This window comes from Ictalurus furcatus, chromosome 7 (genome assembly GCF_023375685.1).
Source record: "Ictalurus furcatus strain D&B chromosome 7, Billie_1.0, whole genome shotgun sequence".
NCBI lineage: Eukaryota > Metazoa > Chordata > Actinopteri > Siluriformes > Ictaluridae > Ictalurus > Ictalurus furcatus.
The window spans coordinates 31,412,141-31,432,299 of NC_071261.1; the positions used below are offsets into that span (position 1 = coordinate 31,412,141).

Below are 20,159 nucleotides of genomic sequence, written 5' to 3' on the forward strand. Positions count from 1 at the left end.
CCCGTGCAAAACTGTAATGTGGACGTTCTCAAAAACAGTGTGTTTCTCATCCACGCGAGAAAACGTTACAATTGTTTTAGATCAACTCTGTGACACAAAAATCGCTATTTCCGAATAGACGGAAATAAAACAAAAAAACAAAGCAGAGAAAAAAAAAACTGTTATAAACAATATCTCTTATACCATGGACAGGACCTTAGTGTGTTTTAATAGATAAATCAGATTTTAGTCATAATGCACCTTTATTCGTCAAGTGGTATCACAACATGTTTCCACAGTCTTTTTGATTACACAAAAATATATTTAATTTTGAAAAAAAAAAAAAAGAAAAGAAAAGAAAAAGAATCGTAGGTTCCCAGCCACAGACGTTGACACTGGGACACATCTATAGTGGCCTCTCATACTTATGGTCTCAAACACTTCATTCAGTACATACATCAAGTAAAAGAATACTGACTTAAAAGGTAAATAATACAGGAACTGCGTTTCTTTATGTCGGGCCTCATCTTAAACCAGCAGATTGAAACCCCGCTCCTGTCACATGTCACACACCTCAACTGCAAATAATGAACACTGTTTAAGGAATAATTCACTCAGAAAGAGGCACTGGTGGTGGTGGTGGTGGTGGTGATAAATACCCAGTATGAAAGAGATGTGAAAACCAGCCCCTGCTAGTCTTATTCACTATTAGAGCTCTGAGAATTAGCCGATAGCCAATAACGTGCTTCAGATGGGCAATAATAACAACCATACACATGTTAATACAAAATACGTCTAATCCTATCTGATACCACAATATTCCCGGCCAATGTCAGTCTGATATGTCTGTCTAGTACCATCGCTTAGAATCTACGGAAGCCCTGAACCACGAGTTCTTTGTTTTTTTTTTATTTGAACTTATTATCTCATGATAAGTCCAAATAGTGATAAAATGACCAAATTATTAAGAACGAGTGATTAGTAAAGACTGATTATTTGAGTTTGTTGTTGTTGTTGTTGTAGGTTTTGTGTTTTTAGAGCCACTTATTTGATCTTAATATTAGCTGACGCGCTTAACCCATGCCTACATGAATTTATGCACCGAGCTGCTGCCTCACGATACACTGATTATATATTCGCATGAATGACCGGATGTAAAGGGGTTCCTAATAAATTGGTCAGTGAGTGTATCTTGAAATAACAAGATAAGTCAGAATGACTACATAAAATCTAAAAACATTTTGTAGAACATGCGGTTCAGGGCTTTGTTACGTAACAGATCGAGGCATTGTATAATTTAGCGAACATTCAAGTCTAGTTCGACGTGAGGTTTGAATACCGCGCTACATTCTCAAATAAAATTCACAGTCCACCATGTAGCGATTCTATTAATAATCCTTCCTCTGGGCTAGGAATTTGTTTCGCTTAAGGTTAAACAACCATGTCTTCTCAGAAATAGCGTCGCTGTCCATTTGAGTTTCACGAATCGATTGAAGAGATAAACAAGAAGGCTCCTTCATCTTAACGTTGCAGCTCTGGAACGGATTCTCAGGTTTAACGGTTAGTATTGTAGGCGTGAATTCCAGCACGCCATCAATTTGGCACATTAAGATTCACATGTGGTTTACATCTGTCCAGTGTAGGCCAGTCTGCGGATGGGCAAAGCCAGTGCTAGCCCAGTGGCCACTCCAGACCGTGTGCCCTGGACACCTCAGCGTATCCTAGGCTGTTAGAGTCATGCTAAAGTGAGGTGGTTGTTCCGTTCCACAGTGGGTAGAAGGTCTTTCTTTATAGGAGTTGGTGGGAGGGAAGAGCCTCTGTCCTTTGAGCTGAAGAGGTCAGACACATAGAATGCCTGGGAGAAGGAAAAAAAAAAAAAGTAGAGAGCAAAAATTATTATTATTATTATTAGAGCTACTCAGAAGAATTGTGTGTGTTAGTGAGTGAGAAAGTGCATGATCTGTCACTTTATCACTGTATGTATGATGGTCTATGCATATATACAGTAGAGTCCATTATAAAAAGTGTGAAAAATATCTGTAAACGTCACAGAAATCATTATGGACATTCTACTGTGTCTACAGCAGGTATTAAATACGTCCGTTGTAAACACGACGTTTCAATTACGCAAGTGTTACTATTTATATGATCCATATCTAAACACAACTCAGAAAACAAGTAGAACTTTACACCAATGGCATCACTGGAGTCAATGCCTCTGCTGCAAACAAGTCTATTCCTTCATCTTTCCAATTCTGAAATACCCTTAACGATATATTCCAAACAGAAAGGAAGCTATTGAAGAAAAAAACGAATTCAGACATTTGACCTTGCTGTGATCTTGACTCTGTTTGGATTCCAAAATATAATCGGTTCACCCTGCTGGTTACGATTTTAGTCTCATATAGACACAAAGCGTTCGTTCACGAGAATCTCGGATTGGACAGACGGACGGACGGACAACCCCGAAATTAACCAATACAAAGACGGACGACCAAAATGACGCAGATGTATTCCAGATTCATACAAGAATGGAGTAAAAATATCTGCACGTCTATTTGACTGATATATTGATGATTTGTAACAACTCCAATTCCACAGTGGTTTGTATATTTCTGGATCTTGACGTGGACTAAATGTCCCTACAAGGAAAGAAATATTGACCTTTTTTTTAACAATACTTATTTGTAAATAAATAAATAAATAAATAAAGAGCCAAATGGTTTCTGTTTGGTTATCGAGGTTAAGTTTAGGATTAGATTCGTGTACTAGTTATCATTAATAATTCTGCCAATAGAAGATCTTCACAAGCGTAGTAAGACTATTGTGAGTGTGTGTCCTTACAACGCAGTAGGCCACCAGGGCTCCCTGTACAAAACCAGCCAGCACGTCAGTGGGGTGGTGCTTGTGGTCAGAGACGCGTGATAAACCGGTGTAGAAGGCCATCATGAGGAGTGTGAATTGCACCAGAGGCCGTAGCAGCCGCGCTCCCTCCCAGGTAAACCTCGACTGCAGGTACAGCTACACAAACACACATCACTCTGGAGTTAATACACACAACGGAATACTGAGATCCCTCCAGGTGAGTCGAAGTATTTTACGTTCGAGGGTTTTTTCTTTGCATTTTCTGTTAATATAATCCGAGCAATTTAATTTCTGCAGCTGCTTCTGAGCCTAGACTGAAGTTTAGACAGACTAAAGCGTGGAGAATGACAAAATTTATACAGAAGTCCGGAGGTACTTACAGCCAAATAGAGCATGGTGTACATGGAGAAAGAGGCGTGGCCTGAGAAAAAGGACTTCCTATGAAGAGAGAGAGAGAGAGAGAGAGAGCGGATTAAGGGCTTTGTCAACATGGAAATATGTATTTACAGTACTGTGCAAAAGTTTAGGCACCCTATTGTTTTTTTTTAGTACAAACTTTCGTGACTTCTACATTATCGTCAGTACATTAAAAAAAAAAAAAAATTTAAATTCTCAAACATTAGTGTTCCAGCACAAAATGAAATGTTACAGAGAAATGCTTGTGTGTGAGTAAAGAAAGCAGAATATTAAGCGGTAAGAGACACTTCTCAGATGGAAAACACAATGAAAGCTGCTGGGTTTTGAATCAAAAATACGAAGCGAGTGCGACAGTCAAAGTCTGCGGAAGAACCGTGTCTGGTTCTGCGTGACGCTCGATAACACTTCCAGCTCATTTCCTTACAAAACTGCACTAATTGTACCGGAGACTACTATTGTTATTTAAAAAAATTTTTGTCACACCAAATATTGACCTTGTTTCTTTTACTACCGTTTACTGCTCTTTATAGTATTTTTTTTTTTTCAAATGTAGAAACGTTTAATTTCATTATTTTGATGACATTTTGCTCTGCAGCAATTCTTTGCATGTGCCTAAGACTTTTGCACAGTACTGCAAGTCAAATGTATAGAGGAGAAGTTAAGGAGAAAACAAAGCAGTGCACATCAGTCATGGACTGATTGAACATATGTCCCAACTTTTTATTTTTTTCTTGTTACCCACAAAGCGAGAGGAAGTAATAGCTATTTCGTCTCTCTGAGAGAGCATTCGATCTTTAAATCGTTTAGCACAATAAGCAGATTCTTACAATGCTAACTTGTACACTTTTGCACATCAGTTTGCTTAAAGGCATTAGCCTAGATAATACAGTCTGTTATCAGATTAAGGGGAACATTTCTAATATCCTTATGTAACTGCACATACACATACATGACACGGGTTACTACTAGAAGGGCAGTAATACAAATCATTTACGTTTATATTTACGCGCTTTATGTTGGAGTCAAAATTGCGTTTTAGTTCATAAAAAGACAGCTTTCATTAGCCAATCCCAGATATTAATTCTAATACAAATTAGTCTTTACATAGATTTTTGAATGTATGAAATTTCCTTCAAGTAATCTATCAGTTATATTTCATCGTGTTCATGCTATTTTATCGTGTTATTTGAACTGAATAAGCAGTATGATGTAAGCAGTAACACAACATAAGGTGCACATATATATTACAGATGTATTTACACCTACGACATGGTCCATTCATGCTGCTTGTGTCATACCTGGCCTCTTGAACCCTGCTGTCGTCCCCTGTGCACAGGTACTCGGTGATGTAACCCAGCGAGCAGTTAATCCGGGAGAAATCTGGCCTGCACACATCCAGGAAGTGAGGACGCAGGCGGCCCACCGACACCTTGGCAATGTCTGTGAAGGACTGGCTGATGGCACAGCCAAAGAGGAAAACCCCAACCTGCTTGTAGAGGGCCGACAGGTAGGGGTTCCTTACAAACGCGTTGGAGCCCTCATGGAGGAAGTGGATCCGGTAGCTCTCGCCTATCGTGATCTATACGTGGTGGAAAATCAAAGTGAAGAGGTAAAAGGGTTAAAGGACAGTTGAATGCAAGTGGGCTGAGCATAAGATCGTGCTACCCGATTCCTCGTTTTCACTCGTTAACTCATTTCCGATTAAATTTCTCAATAAACCCATATGCTATGTACAGAAGAGCACAAACCAATGGGCCAATACTTTGAGTAAAGTTGTGTGTGAATGTTTGCGTGAGCTAAACCGAACAAAACATTTAGGAAAGTTTCAGAAACTCTTTGGATTTTCTTTGTATTCACGTGCGTATGTTGAAAGATGGCAATCAGCTAGAGTATACATTACTGGTCCATTCAAAGCACAGCTGATTTGCAATTAGTGACGCCTACAAAACTCCATAAAAGGAAATGCTCACAGAGTGGGAAGCCAAAATGACTACTTAACTACCAAAAAAAAAAAAAAAAAAGAAGAACTCTTTTAAAATGTGCCAGTAGGAAGAAATGAACCACAGTCATAAACAAAACGTGGACATGCACAGGAATGGCACAGGATCTTTTTGTCGACCAAATTAGTCCTGGATCTAAAGCGTTGGACAGCATCAAAAGAAGTTTCCAAAAAAAAAAAAAAAAAACAATTCCAGAAAATAAAAAAATCATACTGGTCCTTAAATATAAGCTCCAGGTGAATTTATATTCGCTATTTATAGATATAAATTAGGCATTTAAACTTGACAGCATCATCTGCATATTAAAACGCAGCAACTCCTTTGCAAATTATATGATTTAAATCCGATCGAGTTTTATATTAGGGTTCTATGAGTGAATTTACACACACTCGGGAGCATGTGTAGGATATGAATGTTTTTTTTTTTTTCTTCAAATCTATGAAATTTTCATTAATACCAAATTTCTTGTGTAAATACTCGTACAAACCATTTTTTTTTTTTTTTGCCTAAATCCACTCGTCTCCAGCTCGATAAACGACGCCCAATGCAAGTATAGTGGCATTAAGGTATGTTCTTGCACGAAGTTGAAAGGAAATTTGTCCTACATATAGGAAAAATAAATCCTCAGCTGTAATTACTCCGCCTGTTTTACTAACATTAATCTTCATTGTTGCACATGCAGTTTTTGGACAAATAATTTTTAGGCGAATTATGGAATTTTAGGTATTCGAGTCACATTTAAACATCATTTTCTTCACTTACGTGTAATTCAAACCATATGTCTCAGCTCAACTCTCCCTCCCCCCAGTCAACTCGCCGCTAAGCTGAGAAACGTGTGCGAGGGAGAATAGGGGGATGTGGCTGGTTTTAATAAAGAGAATCGCTGAGCTAGCTGTTGAATCTCACGCTGATGGTATGCTGTTTGGTTTCCAGTCTGAAGTCTGGGGCCTCTCAGAGTGCAAGCGCCGGTCTGGGACCAGTTTCTCATTCTGATGAAGGCTGTAATGCGATCCTCCATCAGACCTCTTGCACGGAAACACCTGGCCTATACGGGTCCGGCTCTGCGCCGCCTTTAAATTCCTCAGACGAGTTAACTTGCCATCGACCGCAACCCACTCTTTTACTCTGTTCTAGGAAATGAAAATGTCTTTTTGAAAACGAAAAACAACTCAGAACGCCGCCCAGACGAGGGAGTCTTCGGTCTCTCTACGGACGTTCGGTTCCAGAAAGAATCCAAAAGGGAACATTTCAAGTCGACTGAAGGTTACTTATGAACAAACTACTGGATAAACGACAGAAGTGAATTCTGTGTGATATGTTTGACGCTTAACAGTGCACTGAACCTGCACTATAAAAGTCAGTTATTGTTAAGTGTATTGGAAGACGCTTTTATCCGAAGCAGCTTGGATGAGACGCAGCATTCAAGAACGTACCTGAAAACATAACTTTACGGTTAAGTGCCTTTGTTTGCAATTCAATTCCCAGGATTTAAACTCAGAACCTTCCAGTCACTGCACTCCTCAGGGTTGTTTTTTAACAATTCATTTCAAAGAAAGGGTTCAAATTGAAAGTGCTTCATCGGCTCAGCTCAGTTGTGAGTCACTTTGGATAAAAGCATTTGCCAAATTAGTCAATTTGAAAGAAAAATAAAGAAAAGTAAACTAGTGGATCCGGATCTCATCCCGTGAACACACCCTAGATGGGACAACACGTGCAGACACATTCACACACTCGTTCATGCCCCCCGCCACCAAAACAAACCCCAAACCCGAAAATAAAAGAAACCTACCGAGAGGATGACGATAAGCGTGCCCACCGCTGATAAAACCCCATCGCTGATGGTCTCTCCGTCCTTGGCCGGGTATTTTATGGACTCATCGCTGCAATAGAAGCCGCGGCGGTACGGCCGGACAGCGCTGGACTCGATGATCAGGAACGGCAAACCAGCTAATGTGAGAGAGGGAGAAGGGAGAGGAGATCATGGCATGAGATTACCTGGAGTAATTTGGCTGATGTATATCTGCTATGTGAGATATGGATCTGGGCGTGTGTGTGTGTGTGTGTGTGTGTGTGTGGAAAGATGTGTGCACACGCACAGAAATTTACACGGTGAAAATATTTTCTTATTTATTTTCAAGGAGTATGTGGGTACTGGTTGTGGTTAAAGGCTCTGGGTTATTGATCAGAAGGTCAGGAGTTCAAGCCCCAACACCACCAAGCTGCCACTGTTGGGCCCTTGAGCAAGACCCTTAACCCTCTCTGCTCCAGGGGGCGCTGTATCATGGCTGACATCATGGGAAGAAAATAATTTCACTGTGCTGTAATGTATACGTGACATATAAAGGCTTCTTCTTCCATTTTAAACTGTCATTTTGACTGTGTTTTTAAACCCCGCTCACACAACTGGAATGCATTCAGCGCTGCACCAATCCTCCAGAGCACCCCAGAGTTAATTACTGCGGGAAACGTTAGCAAGAGCATTAAATAGCCTCCGAGTGTTTACTGCAGGCTGCCTTCATAGGGACGTTTAACTCTCGAAGAAATTACGAGCAGATCGTAAATCAGCCGGTCCGAAGCAATAAAAGTTAAACATGTTGATGGGAACTCTGATAAGGCTCCAGAGTAGATAACTGAGAAGAAGTAAACATATACGACTCTCTCTCGCTCGCTCTGTTTCTGCCACGTTTCCTGTCTTCAGGCTTAAAAGCAAGTTTAAAGCTCCCAGAACCACTGCTAAACACTCAAGGAAAAAAAGCACACACAACAAAAACAACAAACTTACAAATGAAACCCATTAAAAACCGCATTACATGTAAGCAGTGTTTGAAAGTTCACATATCACACAAATATGAGAACGGAGAAAAATGAACCAGATTAAACAGCTAAGAGAAATATACAACGCATTAAATGTCATACAAACATCTCATCAGATCTGAGAAGCAGGAATAAACAAAACATCTTAATGGGTTTACCAGAAAAGGGAAAAAATAAATAAATCATATATCACTATTGAAAAATGATTTCCAAAGTTATGGGTAAAAATGCTCATGGTAATTTTTTTTTTTTTTTTAACTGAAAAAGAAATTCTTACAATAAATAAACAAACATTCTGGTCTAAATATGTAATGTTGATGATGATCTAAAATGATATTTTCTATCATTTTTAAACAATGTGCATCAATAATCACGATGTACAAAATGTGCATATTGTAGGACAGACGCAACTGATTTTGGTTAAAATAAGATAGTACTAAGGTGTTCGTTGAAGCCTGGCACAAAATTGTTTTTTAATTTCATTTAATATTTTGAGAAGAAAGTTTGTAAACATATACCAGATACATGCTGCATCTGCAATTAGAAAATATTATTGATTAATGAATTATATTACAGTAACGGGGCGGCTGTGGATCAGGTGGTAGAGCGGGTTGTCCAGTAATCGTAGGGTTGGAGGTTCGATTCCCGGCCCACGTGACTCCACATGCCGAAGTGTCCTTGGGCAAGACACTGAACCCCAAGTTGCTCCCGATGGCAAGTTAGCGCCTTGCATGGCAGCTCTGCTACCATTGGTGTGTGTGTGTGAATGGGTGAATGAGACACAGTGTAAAGCGCTTTGGATAAAAGCGCTATATAAGTACGCCATTTAGTAATGGTCTAAAATACGGAAAGCCAAAGAGGCCATGCATTATTATTATTTTTTTGCTTTCTTTCTTGTTTTAGCGTAGCAAAACGTCGTTTTCTCGTGATCTTGACATAACAAAAAGCTGGAAACCATTTAAACTCCATGTTTTGAACATCATTCTGTAGCCATGCAGACATCCCAGACCCTCAAGTCGACTGGCGATGAAACTGCCAGGAGTATACCTGACAGAAGGATCTCATGTGTCAGACACTAACGTGGAAGAGGTCAATCACTGACAGACATAGAGCTGTTTCAGTGTCAGCGAGTCCCTGATCAAAGTAAAAACGAATTTGTTCATCCACGATGCTGTAGGATTGAGCTAAGCGTTTGCTGCCTCCAGAACTATAAAAACATGTTTGAAAACAAGTAAGAAAAATATTTAATAGCGCATGGCCTCTTAGGGCTTCCATATTAAAGGGATTTGGTGGTGATATTTTCCTTAAAACAGTCTCCAGAAGTGTTAACACTATGCGTAAGGAGAATATAGTTGGACTGGTATTGTAGCTTGTATTTAGTGAGGTTGGATTATTGTCTTTACACCCTGACTAATGATGAGTGCTTTAACCAATCAGCGACTTTCTTACTCTTTTTTTTTTTGTACTTTCTGCACATGCTGAATACTTCAATAAATGCCAGGCCATGGTTTACATTGAGACAAATTGTTCCACTCTGGCACAGCTTTACTTACACGCTGCTGGATTTTTTTTTATTTAGACGGCTGTTTGGAGTAAACATGGGTTATACTCTGGACTCAGATCTTAGCATTTCTCTCTAAGAGAATGCTTTTTTATTTTCAAGTCGAAATGAGTAACAGGAGGCAAACGAACCTGCATTCCCATCGAGTCTGGCATCTGCTAGAATTCTGGTTTACGTCCACACACATGTTTTCCAGGATACGTGTGTGTACATTTGTGCTTATATATGAGGGTGGTGTGTTGTTACGGCACAAAGTATAAAAAAAAAAAAAAAACGTGTGTCCTTTTAACACTTTGTCCTCCCTGTACCTTCAGAATTTATAACCAGACCATATTACACAAAAAGGTGACAAATAAAAAGAAACACCAATTTCTCCGGGTTTTCCGGATTTCTTCCACTTCCCAATTAAATTCTGGTAGGTGCCTATGTTAATCGCCCCTTATGTCTGAGTGATTGTGTAAATGTGTGTGTTTTTTTGTGATGTCCTGCAATGTACTGCCATCCCATCCACGGTGTATTCCCGCCTCAAGACTAGACTCTGGATAAAACACTTACTGTACATGAACGAATGGTTTCATAATGACCAGCTTCATGCTACTATTACTACAACTACCTCAGGCTGATGTTGCACAGTTCACTGGTTTTTGCACATACAACTGCACATATCGTCACTTTATTCCATACATAGTCATACTATTGCTGCCTCCTATCTTTTACAACCACAATTTCAAAAAAGTTGGGACGCTGAGTTAAATGTAAATAAAAACAGAATGCAATGATTTGCAAATCTCATAAACCCACATGTTATTCACAACAGAACATGGAACACATATCAAATGTTTAAAGTGAGGAAACGGACCGTTTTAAGGAAAAAAGTAAGGTAATTTTGAATTTGACGGCCGTAACATGTCTCAAAAAAGTTGGGACGGGGACAACAAAAGGCTGGAAAAGGAAGTGTGACTAAAAAGAAACAGCTGGAGGAACATTTTGCAACTAATTAGGTTAATTGGTAATAGATCAGTGAGATGATTGGGTATAAAAAGTGTATCTTAGAGAGGCGGAGTCTTTCAGAAGTGAAGACGGGATGGAATCTGGATGGAAGCAGATGTTGCTCTAAAACCTGTACATACTTTTCAGCATTGATGATGCCTTTCCAGATGTGCAAGCTGCCCATTCCATAGGCACTAATGCACCCCCATACTATCAGAGATGTAGGCTTTTAAACTGAGCGCTGATAAAAAGCCGGATGGTCCCTCTCCTCTGTAGTCCTCTTTAGTTTAGAGGACGTGGCGTCCATGGTTTTACATACGGGTTTATGAGATTTGCAAATCACTGCATTCTGTTTTTATTTACATTTTTTTTTTTTTACATTTCACACAGTGTCCCAACTTTTTTGGAAATGTAGTTGTATATCCCTTAAGCTTTCTTTTTACATGTTTCTTTTCTTTTTTTTTTACCTGTATAATAGTAAATTCTAGCTTATGTAAATAAATTCTATTTTCATATCCCGGACAGTCGTAATGAACATTTCGCTGCGTGTCGTACTGTGTGTAGTTGTGCGTGTGACAAAATAAGATCGAGTCTGAATAACGATGAACAGTTTAGGATTTGACAGCAAGTCTCAGTGTGTCTGTGGGATGTTACTAAAGAACTGGATATGGTTTGAGGCAGATATTCATATCAAAGGATATTGGGGGATTCAGATGTCCATATGCTGTCAGCCGGAGGTTATTAATAATTAGATCTAAATATCCACAGCTGCTGAGTGTTCGTTTCCTCTGACGAGCAGCGTAGACAAGCCTTTAGTAATCAGCACAGCAGCCTGCGTGCCTACAAAGCTGATTAGCAGCCTTTAAACCCGGCAGAGATTTCACTGCAAACATGTGCAGCCTTTAAAGCCACGCACAGGACGTGTACGTGTATTATATATTGAGTAGAGGAACAGTTTGAAGACCGAATACAGGACCGACCGCATCAGCGTTATTTCATATGTGTTTCATTTTCATTTACACTAATGATTGACTGTCCTGATATGCTCATTCCACTGCTCTCTAAAGCTTTAAGGCTTTCTGGAGAACAGGGACAGGGGTTGTTTATGAGATGAATATATTTATATATCAGAACAAAAAGTCACAAATCACAAAGGGAGTTTTCTGCCAGCGTAGGTGGAATAATCAGTTCTGGGGGGAAAAGCGCCATAGTCCGTTTTACTGGTTTTGTGTTCCACCTCTCGCTATATTATCTATACATCTTTCACCCAGAGTTATGCTGTTTTGGACGGCTGTGGCATCGTAGAAATTGGAACTCGTGATCTCTTGAGGACAGGGTAAAACTTTAGACAGCTGTACCACTCAAGACTTTTTTTTTTTTTTTTTTTTAAAGTTTGAACGTCTTTCATAGCAGCACATCTACGATGCATGTTTGAAAGGAAAGAAGCTGCTGGCGGATTGTACTAGATGATCAGATCCACTTTAACCCAGTATTTCATTGGGTTTTATGGAAGTGTCTTGTAAATTTATCATTGGTACAATCAAGGTAAAGTGGGGACAGTAGTGGTCTGGCGGTTAAGGCTCTGGGTTACTGATAGGAAGGTTGGGGGGTTCAAGCCCCAGCACTGCTATTCTGCCACTGTTGGGCCCTTGAGCAAGGCCCTTAACCCTCTCTGCTCCAGGGGGCGCTGTATCATGGCTGACCCTGTGCTCTGACCGCAACTTCCTGGCGTGCTGGGGTATGCAAAGAAAACAATTCCACTGTGCTCTAATTAATATGTAATTAATAAAAAAAAATTCCATTGTTTAATGAAGGCCTGTTAAGTTTGGCTAGTTTATTTATTTTTTCTTATTAAGTTTTATGGTAAGGTATCCTATGTTCAGGATACCGACTGAATAACATTTAGATAAAGAGATAGAAAGATAAACACAGTCAAGTTTATTTAATTTAATATCGCTACATTTTATGGAACATGAAATAATAATAGAAAAAAAAAATCTGTTTACATTATTTAATGATGAAAAGAACTGTTGCAGCTGCTCATCCCACTGAAGTGAACGATTAGGAGATGCCATACCAGTGTGTGTGTGTGTGTGTGTGTACAGACGAGTGTAATTACCTCTGTGTTTCCGCTGTGTGGTTACTCCTCTCTGACCACATCAGCGACCTACTTGTAATCAGGCAATCACTGAGGGCAGCTCAAACCCACCGAGGCCACAATATGGCTAGCCCAAAAACAAACATATAATAAACAAACAACACATCCAATCTGTATCATCTTCCCCGTAACTCTGGTCAAATGTAATCGGAGAGGTTTTCTGGGTAATCTCAGCTCACTCAGCGTGCTTCATCACTTTAAATAACTTCCTGGCTGTTGAGGTGAGCGTAGACGAGCCAAGAAAGGATGCTGGGGTTCTCTGAAAACGAAAATAATCTGCGAATTGAAGCGAGAGCGCAACATTTAACCCCAGATTCCAGTTAGCATGTGTGAAACTGCCCACAGGAATGTGTAAAAGCCTATTAAAAGCAAAATGTCAAGTCCCACCTTTTCCTTCCTTTTCCTTCCTCTGCTACCTTTAAATCACATCACATCCTCTGTCCTCGATCTGAACCTGAAGCAACAGCTCTGTACGCAGCTCATGGAGTTAAAATGTGATGTGAATGTGAGGAATCAGAAACTCCTGAGCAGAAATCCTCCTCTGCTCTCAAACAACGAAGTCGGCTGAGATGACTGTGAAGGGAATGTCGGGGAGAATAAATCTCTCATGGATCTTAAAACGAATCCTAATAGAGTTGTTACAGGTTCATAGTTAGTCACGGTGTATGATCACTGCTGACGTTTTACTCATTAAAATACACTTCTGCCTGCTGTTTTTTTTATTTACCTAATTAAGCTCCTTTTATGTCTGGCAGCGACTCCTTAAAAATGTAGGGTGGATTTCACACCTCCCTCTGGCCTCTAGACCTTTCTTGCTGCGTAATCCACGTCATTATGGTCCTAACTTTATCCTACATAACAGAACCACAAACGCAGGCAAGAACAAGACATTTCTGACAAAACTAAACCAAACAAAGATGCATTTTTGGCGAAGCAGTGTTGCATCTTTCATCGCAGCCACGGTCTCTTTCAGCTTATAAACAACAACAGGATAAATACCGACATGTGTTTTTATTTTTAATACTGAGCTATTTTTAAACTACTAAACCCATGACACGTCTAATACGCACCCTAGACTCGTTACAACACCTGTGCTGTTCATCCTGATCATCGTCATTAATTATTCGCATTCCTTTCTGGACTGAAGTATCAGACCACTCTGTACGACCGAAGTCGTGCTCCTAAATACCCCATACCCACAATTCCCAGATGACTTTAGGATGAAGAACCTCACGGGTCATCAAGGGTCGTCCTCCTCCAGACCAAAGAAGCACACATCTGTGATCAGCTTTCATGTACATCCCACGCATTCCAAAAAAAAAAAAAAATCTATCTACAACACGTCTCGAACTGTAATGAAACTACAGGCAGGTCATTTGTGAGCGCTCAGGTAGCTACTGTAGCACACCTCACATTCAGAGGGGACAATCATTACAGAAGGACACGTGCCGACAGTTTTGGGCACGTAAGTGTATGGAAATAACAGTCCATTTTGAAAAGAATTTTTCACACGTTTATTTTTTTTTGTACATACACGATACGTGGGTTTATTCGTTTTGTCCATTTACTTGTATGTAATTCCAGGGTGTAACATGTTTAGATGCACTTTCACGTGTTTCTCACACGTGACCACATATCATGCTCAGATAATCTCATTTTCCATAAGGGCAATAAAACACTCACATTTCCTCAGAGGACTTGAGTATATATAGGGCTGTACTCCTATACTATATTTAAGCTTATTATTATTATTATTATTATTATTATTATTATTATTATTATAGCTTGCACTACTTGTTAGATTGCTGATGGAATGCATGAATTTCCTTTTGGGATTAATCTATAAATAATTATTTATAGAAAAATATTATTGCAAAAGTATTTTAATAAATGAGGCCTAATATTTCAATAGTTGATAGATTATGTTCATAAAATAAAATCTCTACCAAGGAGGACCAATAAGTTGCTGTTTTTGTTTTCCACTTAAGCCTGCAAAAAAAAAAAAAAAAGTTTGAGAAGCCCTGCTGTAAACATGAACTCCATGGAGATGGAGATGGAGATGGAGATGCATGCCACCCATCACAGCAAAGGAAACACAGAAGAGAAGAACTCACCCAGGAAGAGGCAGAAGAGGTCCAGGAAGACGAGGATCTTCCTCTGGCTGGTGTCTTTCCCCTCACTGGTGGGGTTTTTGCTCTCCGAAGCCATCACCTTCTCACACAGTAACCGCTGCATTGACTTCAACTGTGTTTCTTCCTTTTCACTCAAACAAATAAATGATCAGTCCTACAGGCTTCGCTCTGCTTCACTGAGACACGTGGAGATTTACTACTGACTGCTGAAATGAGACAGGATTCAGGTACTAAAGGATTAAAGTTTCATACTCAGCTACAACAAAGACTTTTCACTGATTCTCTGAGTTGCTGCGGTTTTACAGAGAGCTTTACTTTACTCCCCCACAACTAGACTCCTCCCATGTCACAATAACCACGCCTATCGTGGCTATAACCCCGCCCATAATACGTGCTTCTCCGTCCTCCTCCCCCTCCCCCTTCTCTTCCTCCTCCTCCTACTACTACTATTATTATTAATAATAATAATAATAATAATAATAATAATAATAATATTTCTACCACTACTACAACTACTACTACTATTAATAATAATAATAATAATAATAATAATAATAATAATTCTACTACTACTACTATTAAGAAGAAGAAGAAGAAGAAGAAGAAGAATTCTACTACTACTACTACAACTACTACTACTAATAATAATAATAATAATTCTACTACTACTACTACTACTATTAATAATAATAATAATAAGAAGAAGAAGAATTCTACTACTACTACAACTACTACTAATACTACTAATACTACTAATAATAATAATTCTACTACTACTACTACTATAATTAATAATAATAATAATAATAATAATAATAATAATAATAATAATAATAATTGTGCAGTAAACTGGGGTGATACCCTCAAGCCTACACCTTTTGTACCTTTAAAACCTTTTGTAGCTTTAAAACTTTAAAATCTAAAACTCTATTTATGTACCTTAAATCATTTTTTTAAGGAAACATTATATCCACATTTCCATGTGACAATTACATATTAAAGGTACAAAAATAATAATAATAATAATAATAATGGTACCACCCCAGAGGCAAGGAAAGGTTTAGTACAGTTTAGTACCACTCTGAAATCATTCATATATAAACCTGCAAACGTTTATTTATCCTTCTAGTTCTATCATATATCAGTTTTATTTTATTCTTACTTTATGTATTGAATTCTGCTGCATCATATTGTATTGTGTGTATGCAGCTGTAACACACATCCCCACCAGGGATCAGTACAATGTTATTTAAAAAATGTTTTATTGTTCCTCAATATTTAAAAGCCTCAAGCTGCCTCATTTGCAAGAAGACTCGTCAGTGAAATAAAGATTTTTCGAAATGAAGTCATAAATATAGCAGTATTTAAACACATAGAATATTAATAAATCAGCACCATGAACAAGCATGATACAAAAACATTTCTAACAGCGTTTAAAAATATAAACAAATAAAGTTCAGAGTAGAACTTCGAGTTGTGTGTGTGTGTGTAAAACTTTGGCTCTCACTTAGCTCTGAATGACTGCCAGCAATTTACATTGTGTGTGTGTGTGTTGGGGGCTGGGTGTTTTGCTTGTCACTTTAAAATGGTTTACCACCTCCTAATTGCAGATAATAGTCTTGGGCTACAGGTTTTCACAGTAAAATCTTAATTCAGTATGAACTGCTGCTATAAATTCCTTGTCATGTAAACTACAGATGATAAATACCAAATAACCTGGCAATGGCAGTACAAAAATGCAAGATTAGCCTTCAGTGATTACCCCAACCATGTCTAAATACCTTCTTTAGGTTCTCTGAAATATCATGTAGTGTATTCTAAGGACGTTCATGTCATTATCCATACCAGTTTAGCAGCTCTGAAGGCATATCTTTATATGCTTTATTGTATAATCAAAGTTTCTTTATAATATGATATCAGCATACAGTCCAATTTATAGAAAGTATATTACACATGGCTAGAAAATGTAGCAGTGTATAGACTGTAGATAATCATTATGCTTTAGGCATTTATGGAGATGCATCACCATCAAGCTGAAAGTGCAGTAGATCCTGACCGCTTCAGTCCAGTTCTGAGAGAGGAAAGGATTTTATCTCATGGCGTGACTCCCGATCATCAGAGCGGCTCTGGATGGTTCAATGTGGATACTCTAAAGATTTTCACTTCTTATAAGCAGTTTAAACTCAAATCTTACACTTAATCCTGTATATAATTCCACCTGGATAGTTTAGATTTGTACCCAAGAGCTTCTGATGTGACACTGACTCTTGTCTTTCATCCCAGACCATTATTCCTAATATACTCCTAATGAACATCCTGTAAACACACTCAGTAATGTTTGTCTTTACTCTTCTACACCTGAATACTGAACTGATGTACCAGAGACATATCACCTTGCAGCTCTCACCTGGTGTCCCACTGAAGCTTAGCAGGGTTGAGCCTGGTCAGTACCTGGATGGGAGACCTCCTGGGGAAAACTAAGGTTGCTGCTGGAAGTGGTATTAGTGAGGCCAGCAGGGGGTGCTCACCCTGTGGTCTGTGTTGGGCCTAATGCCCCAGTATAGTGACAGGGACACTATACTGTAAAAACAGTACCGTGTTTCAGATGAGACGTTAAAACAACGTCTGGACGCGTGTAATAAAGAGTAGGATTTCTGTAAATCTGCTTTGTGCATTTTGTTAAAAGTTGAACCCACTTTCAAGTTATACGTCCATATGTATACGGTATACTTCGCCACGTACATCTTTGATTCTCGGACGTTTGAATTTTTACCCAACTGAGTGAACATTCTTATTCAGTCCAGAAACCAAGACACCATTTAATTCAGAGACAATACAATATTCTAATGTTCAGCAGCTCTGTGATGGCAGGAATAGAGATATCAAATCAAAATGCTGTTGTGCCATCTAGTGGTTATTTACCATCATTTAGCGCAGGGGTTCTCAAACATTTTGTAGTGAGGGTCCTGTAAAATAAATTCCAGGGACCCTCTCTGAACATTTCTTTTTAAATGCGTGAATATTATTTAAATGTGTACAATAATACTCTGCTTTATTTATTGGAGCCATAGTTCAAGCTGACATTTATTTATATATTTCCACACTAAAATATATATTATTTATTTATAAATAACAGATGAAAACCCAGCTAATCTAAGTGGCCAATCAAACAGACTAATAACAATAAGAACACAGTGATAAACCTAATAAACTAATAACAGTGGATTCTAATTTCAACTGTGAGAACCTGAGACTTAAAGAGCAGAACCGAGGTCAAATATTTGTGTATATGAATCCATTTATTGTTTGCATTCATTCAGAAATGAGTTTTAATACAAACATACAAGAACACAAATGATGCCGAAACACTGCATCATGAACAACAACAACAAAAAAAAAGGTGTTCAAATGAAAACACAAAGGAAGCTCATACAAGATGGTGCAAAGTCTTCACAGCCCAAATGAGGTGCAACATTTAGACACAATATAATACACACCCATAAAGTGCTACGCCCGTTCGCATTCTTTTATTAACGTGCTATTTAACTCTGCCTTCTTTTACACCTGAAGTTAAATCTCACACACACACACACACACACACACACACACACACACACTTCTGGCTAGAAGAGTTCAGTGTTTAGTCGAACAGTCTGAAACACGTGCTGTAACAGCAGCAGTCAGAGAACTGGACTGTATTTCCTGAGTGCCAACAGGAGCCTGGAGTCTGTAACACAAGTGTAGAAAAGGTATCGTTTATATGAAAGTAAGACAAAGACAAAATCATGTTATGACCAGTATGGAGTTCCAGTGGAGTTTGGTTTAACAGATTAGTAACAGAGCACACAGGTCTGGGTTCACATCCAGCAAAGAAACGAGCTATGTGGAGGAAAAAAAAAAATCCAACTGTAGACCCACACACACACAATTAAGCGTCACTGCTGTAGTGAGAATTAACCACCACTTAAATAATATCTGATCGATTCTGGTCCATTCTTACTGATGCATATGGTAGAGGAACTGCAAAATCGTACATATGGGATAAAGTCAGTAATGTACAAAGTGACCAGTAGTTGATTAGGATAATTACATGGTAGATGCACCTGGTACACCCAACATTTCCTTTTCCACCCCCCTTTTAAAACACCCATATTCAAAATACAATCACTATACTACGACCACAACTTTGGTTTGATTTGGTTCTTACAGTAGCTCGCAAGATTGGGCAGAAATATTTCAATATCTGATGTGATTGGTCGGTATACCATCAGTATCTGGTTTAATGGATCAGTAGTCTATAGTCTCTGGCGTGATTGGCCAAAATTCTTACAGTAGCTCGCAAGATTGGTCAGAATTATTTCAATATCTGGTTTAATTGGTCAGAAGTCTTCAGTATCTGGCGTGATTGGTCAGAATTATTTCAATATCTGGTATATCTGGTGTGATTAGTCGGTATAACATCTGTACGTGGTTTGATTGGGCAGTATTCTTACAGTAGCTCATATGATTGGTCAGAATTCTTTCAGTATATGGTTTGATTGGTAAGTATTCTTTCAGGACCGAATGGGATCGGTTGGAATTTTATTTGGTAGCAGACGGGTTTTAAAAAAAAATAATAAAAATGAATTCACTGTGGGGCTTCTGAGTGTGGATCTCTTGAAAGAGAACATAGAAACAATAATTGTTTAATTTTCAGTCAGATCTTGGATACGGTTCTGAAAACAAACCTGACAGCTCAGAAAAAGTCGGCGTAGAGTTCAGGAGGTGGCAGCAGCTCGACGTCCGCGAAACTGAACTGGTCTTCCTCGCTAAAGAAGAGATATTCAATGAAGAGACATTCACGGTAACTCCAGAGATCTTGCATCCTTGCTTATTTCCTTAAATACACCAGGTCTCAAAAGCTTCATTTCAGATTGAAAGCTTTTTCTGCACATTATGGGTAAATCTACCAAAAGGCTTAGACTTCACGTAGCCCTCAGTCTTCCACACACATACTTACTCATATGGAGGCTCCTCCACGTCACACAGCAAACCTATCGGTAAACACACATGAAATAAGCTGATCAAGACCTTTAACCTTTGGGTGGTTATTTACGATCTCTGGACTATCCCACAATAAATCACCAAGTGTTCACATGCACATTTATAGAAATTATAGGCATGTACAAACATGGAATTACACTGGTCAAAGCTCAAGCAAAAACAAATTAGACTTACCTGGATCGTTAACGCTGCAAAACCAT

The 20,159-nt window shown here is 38.8% G+C and overlaps 1 protein-coding gene and 1 long non-coding RNA gene across 2 annotated transcripts; both read right to left on the reverse strand.

The window, feature by feature from the left end:
* Nucleotides 1-223: 223 nt before the first annotated feature.
* On the reverse strand, nt 224-15,252 carry LOC128610478 (phospholipid phosphatase 3). The gene is made up of 6 exons (XM_053629818.1): nt 14,899-15,252; nt 7,051-7,208; nt 4,560-4,840; nt 3,225-3,282; nt 2,824-3,000; nt 224-1,834 (listed from the first exon to the last, which is right to left on the reverse strand). Exons 1-6 carry the CDS (start codon nt 15,017-15,019, stop codon nt 1,715-1,717), a joined length of 915 nt encoding a protein of 304 aa, XP_053485793.1. The 5' UTR covers nt 15,020-15,252; the 3' UTR covers nt 224-1,714.
* A 2,960-nt stretch (nt 15,253-18,212) lies between these two features.
* Nucleotides 18,213-20,159, reverse strand: LOC128610480 (uncharacterized). The gene is made up of 3 exons (XR_008386357.1): nt 19,916-20,159; nt 19,644-19,724; nt 18,213-18,643 (listed from the first exon to the last, which is right to left on the reverse strand). It is a non-coding gene; the product is annotated as an uncharacterized LOC128610480 (long non-coding RNA).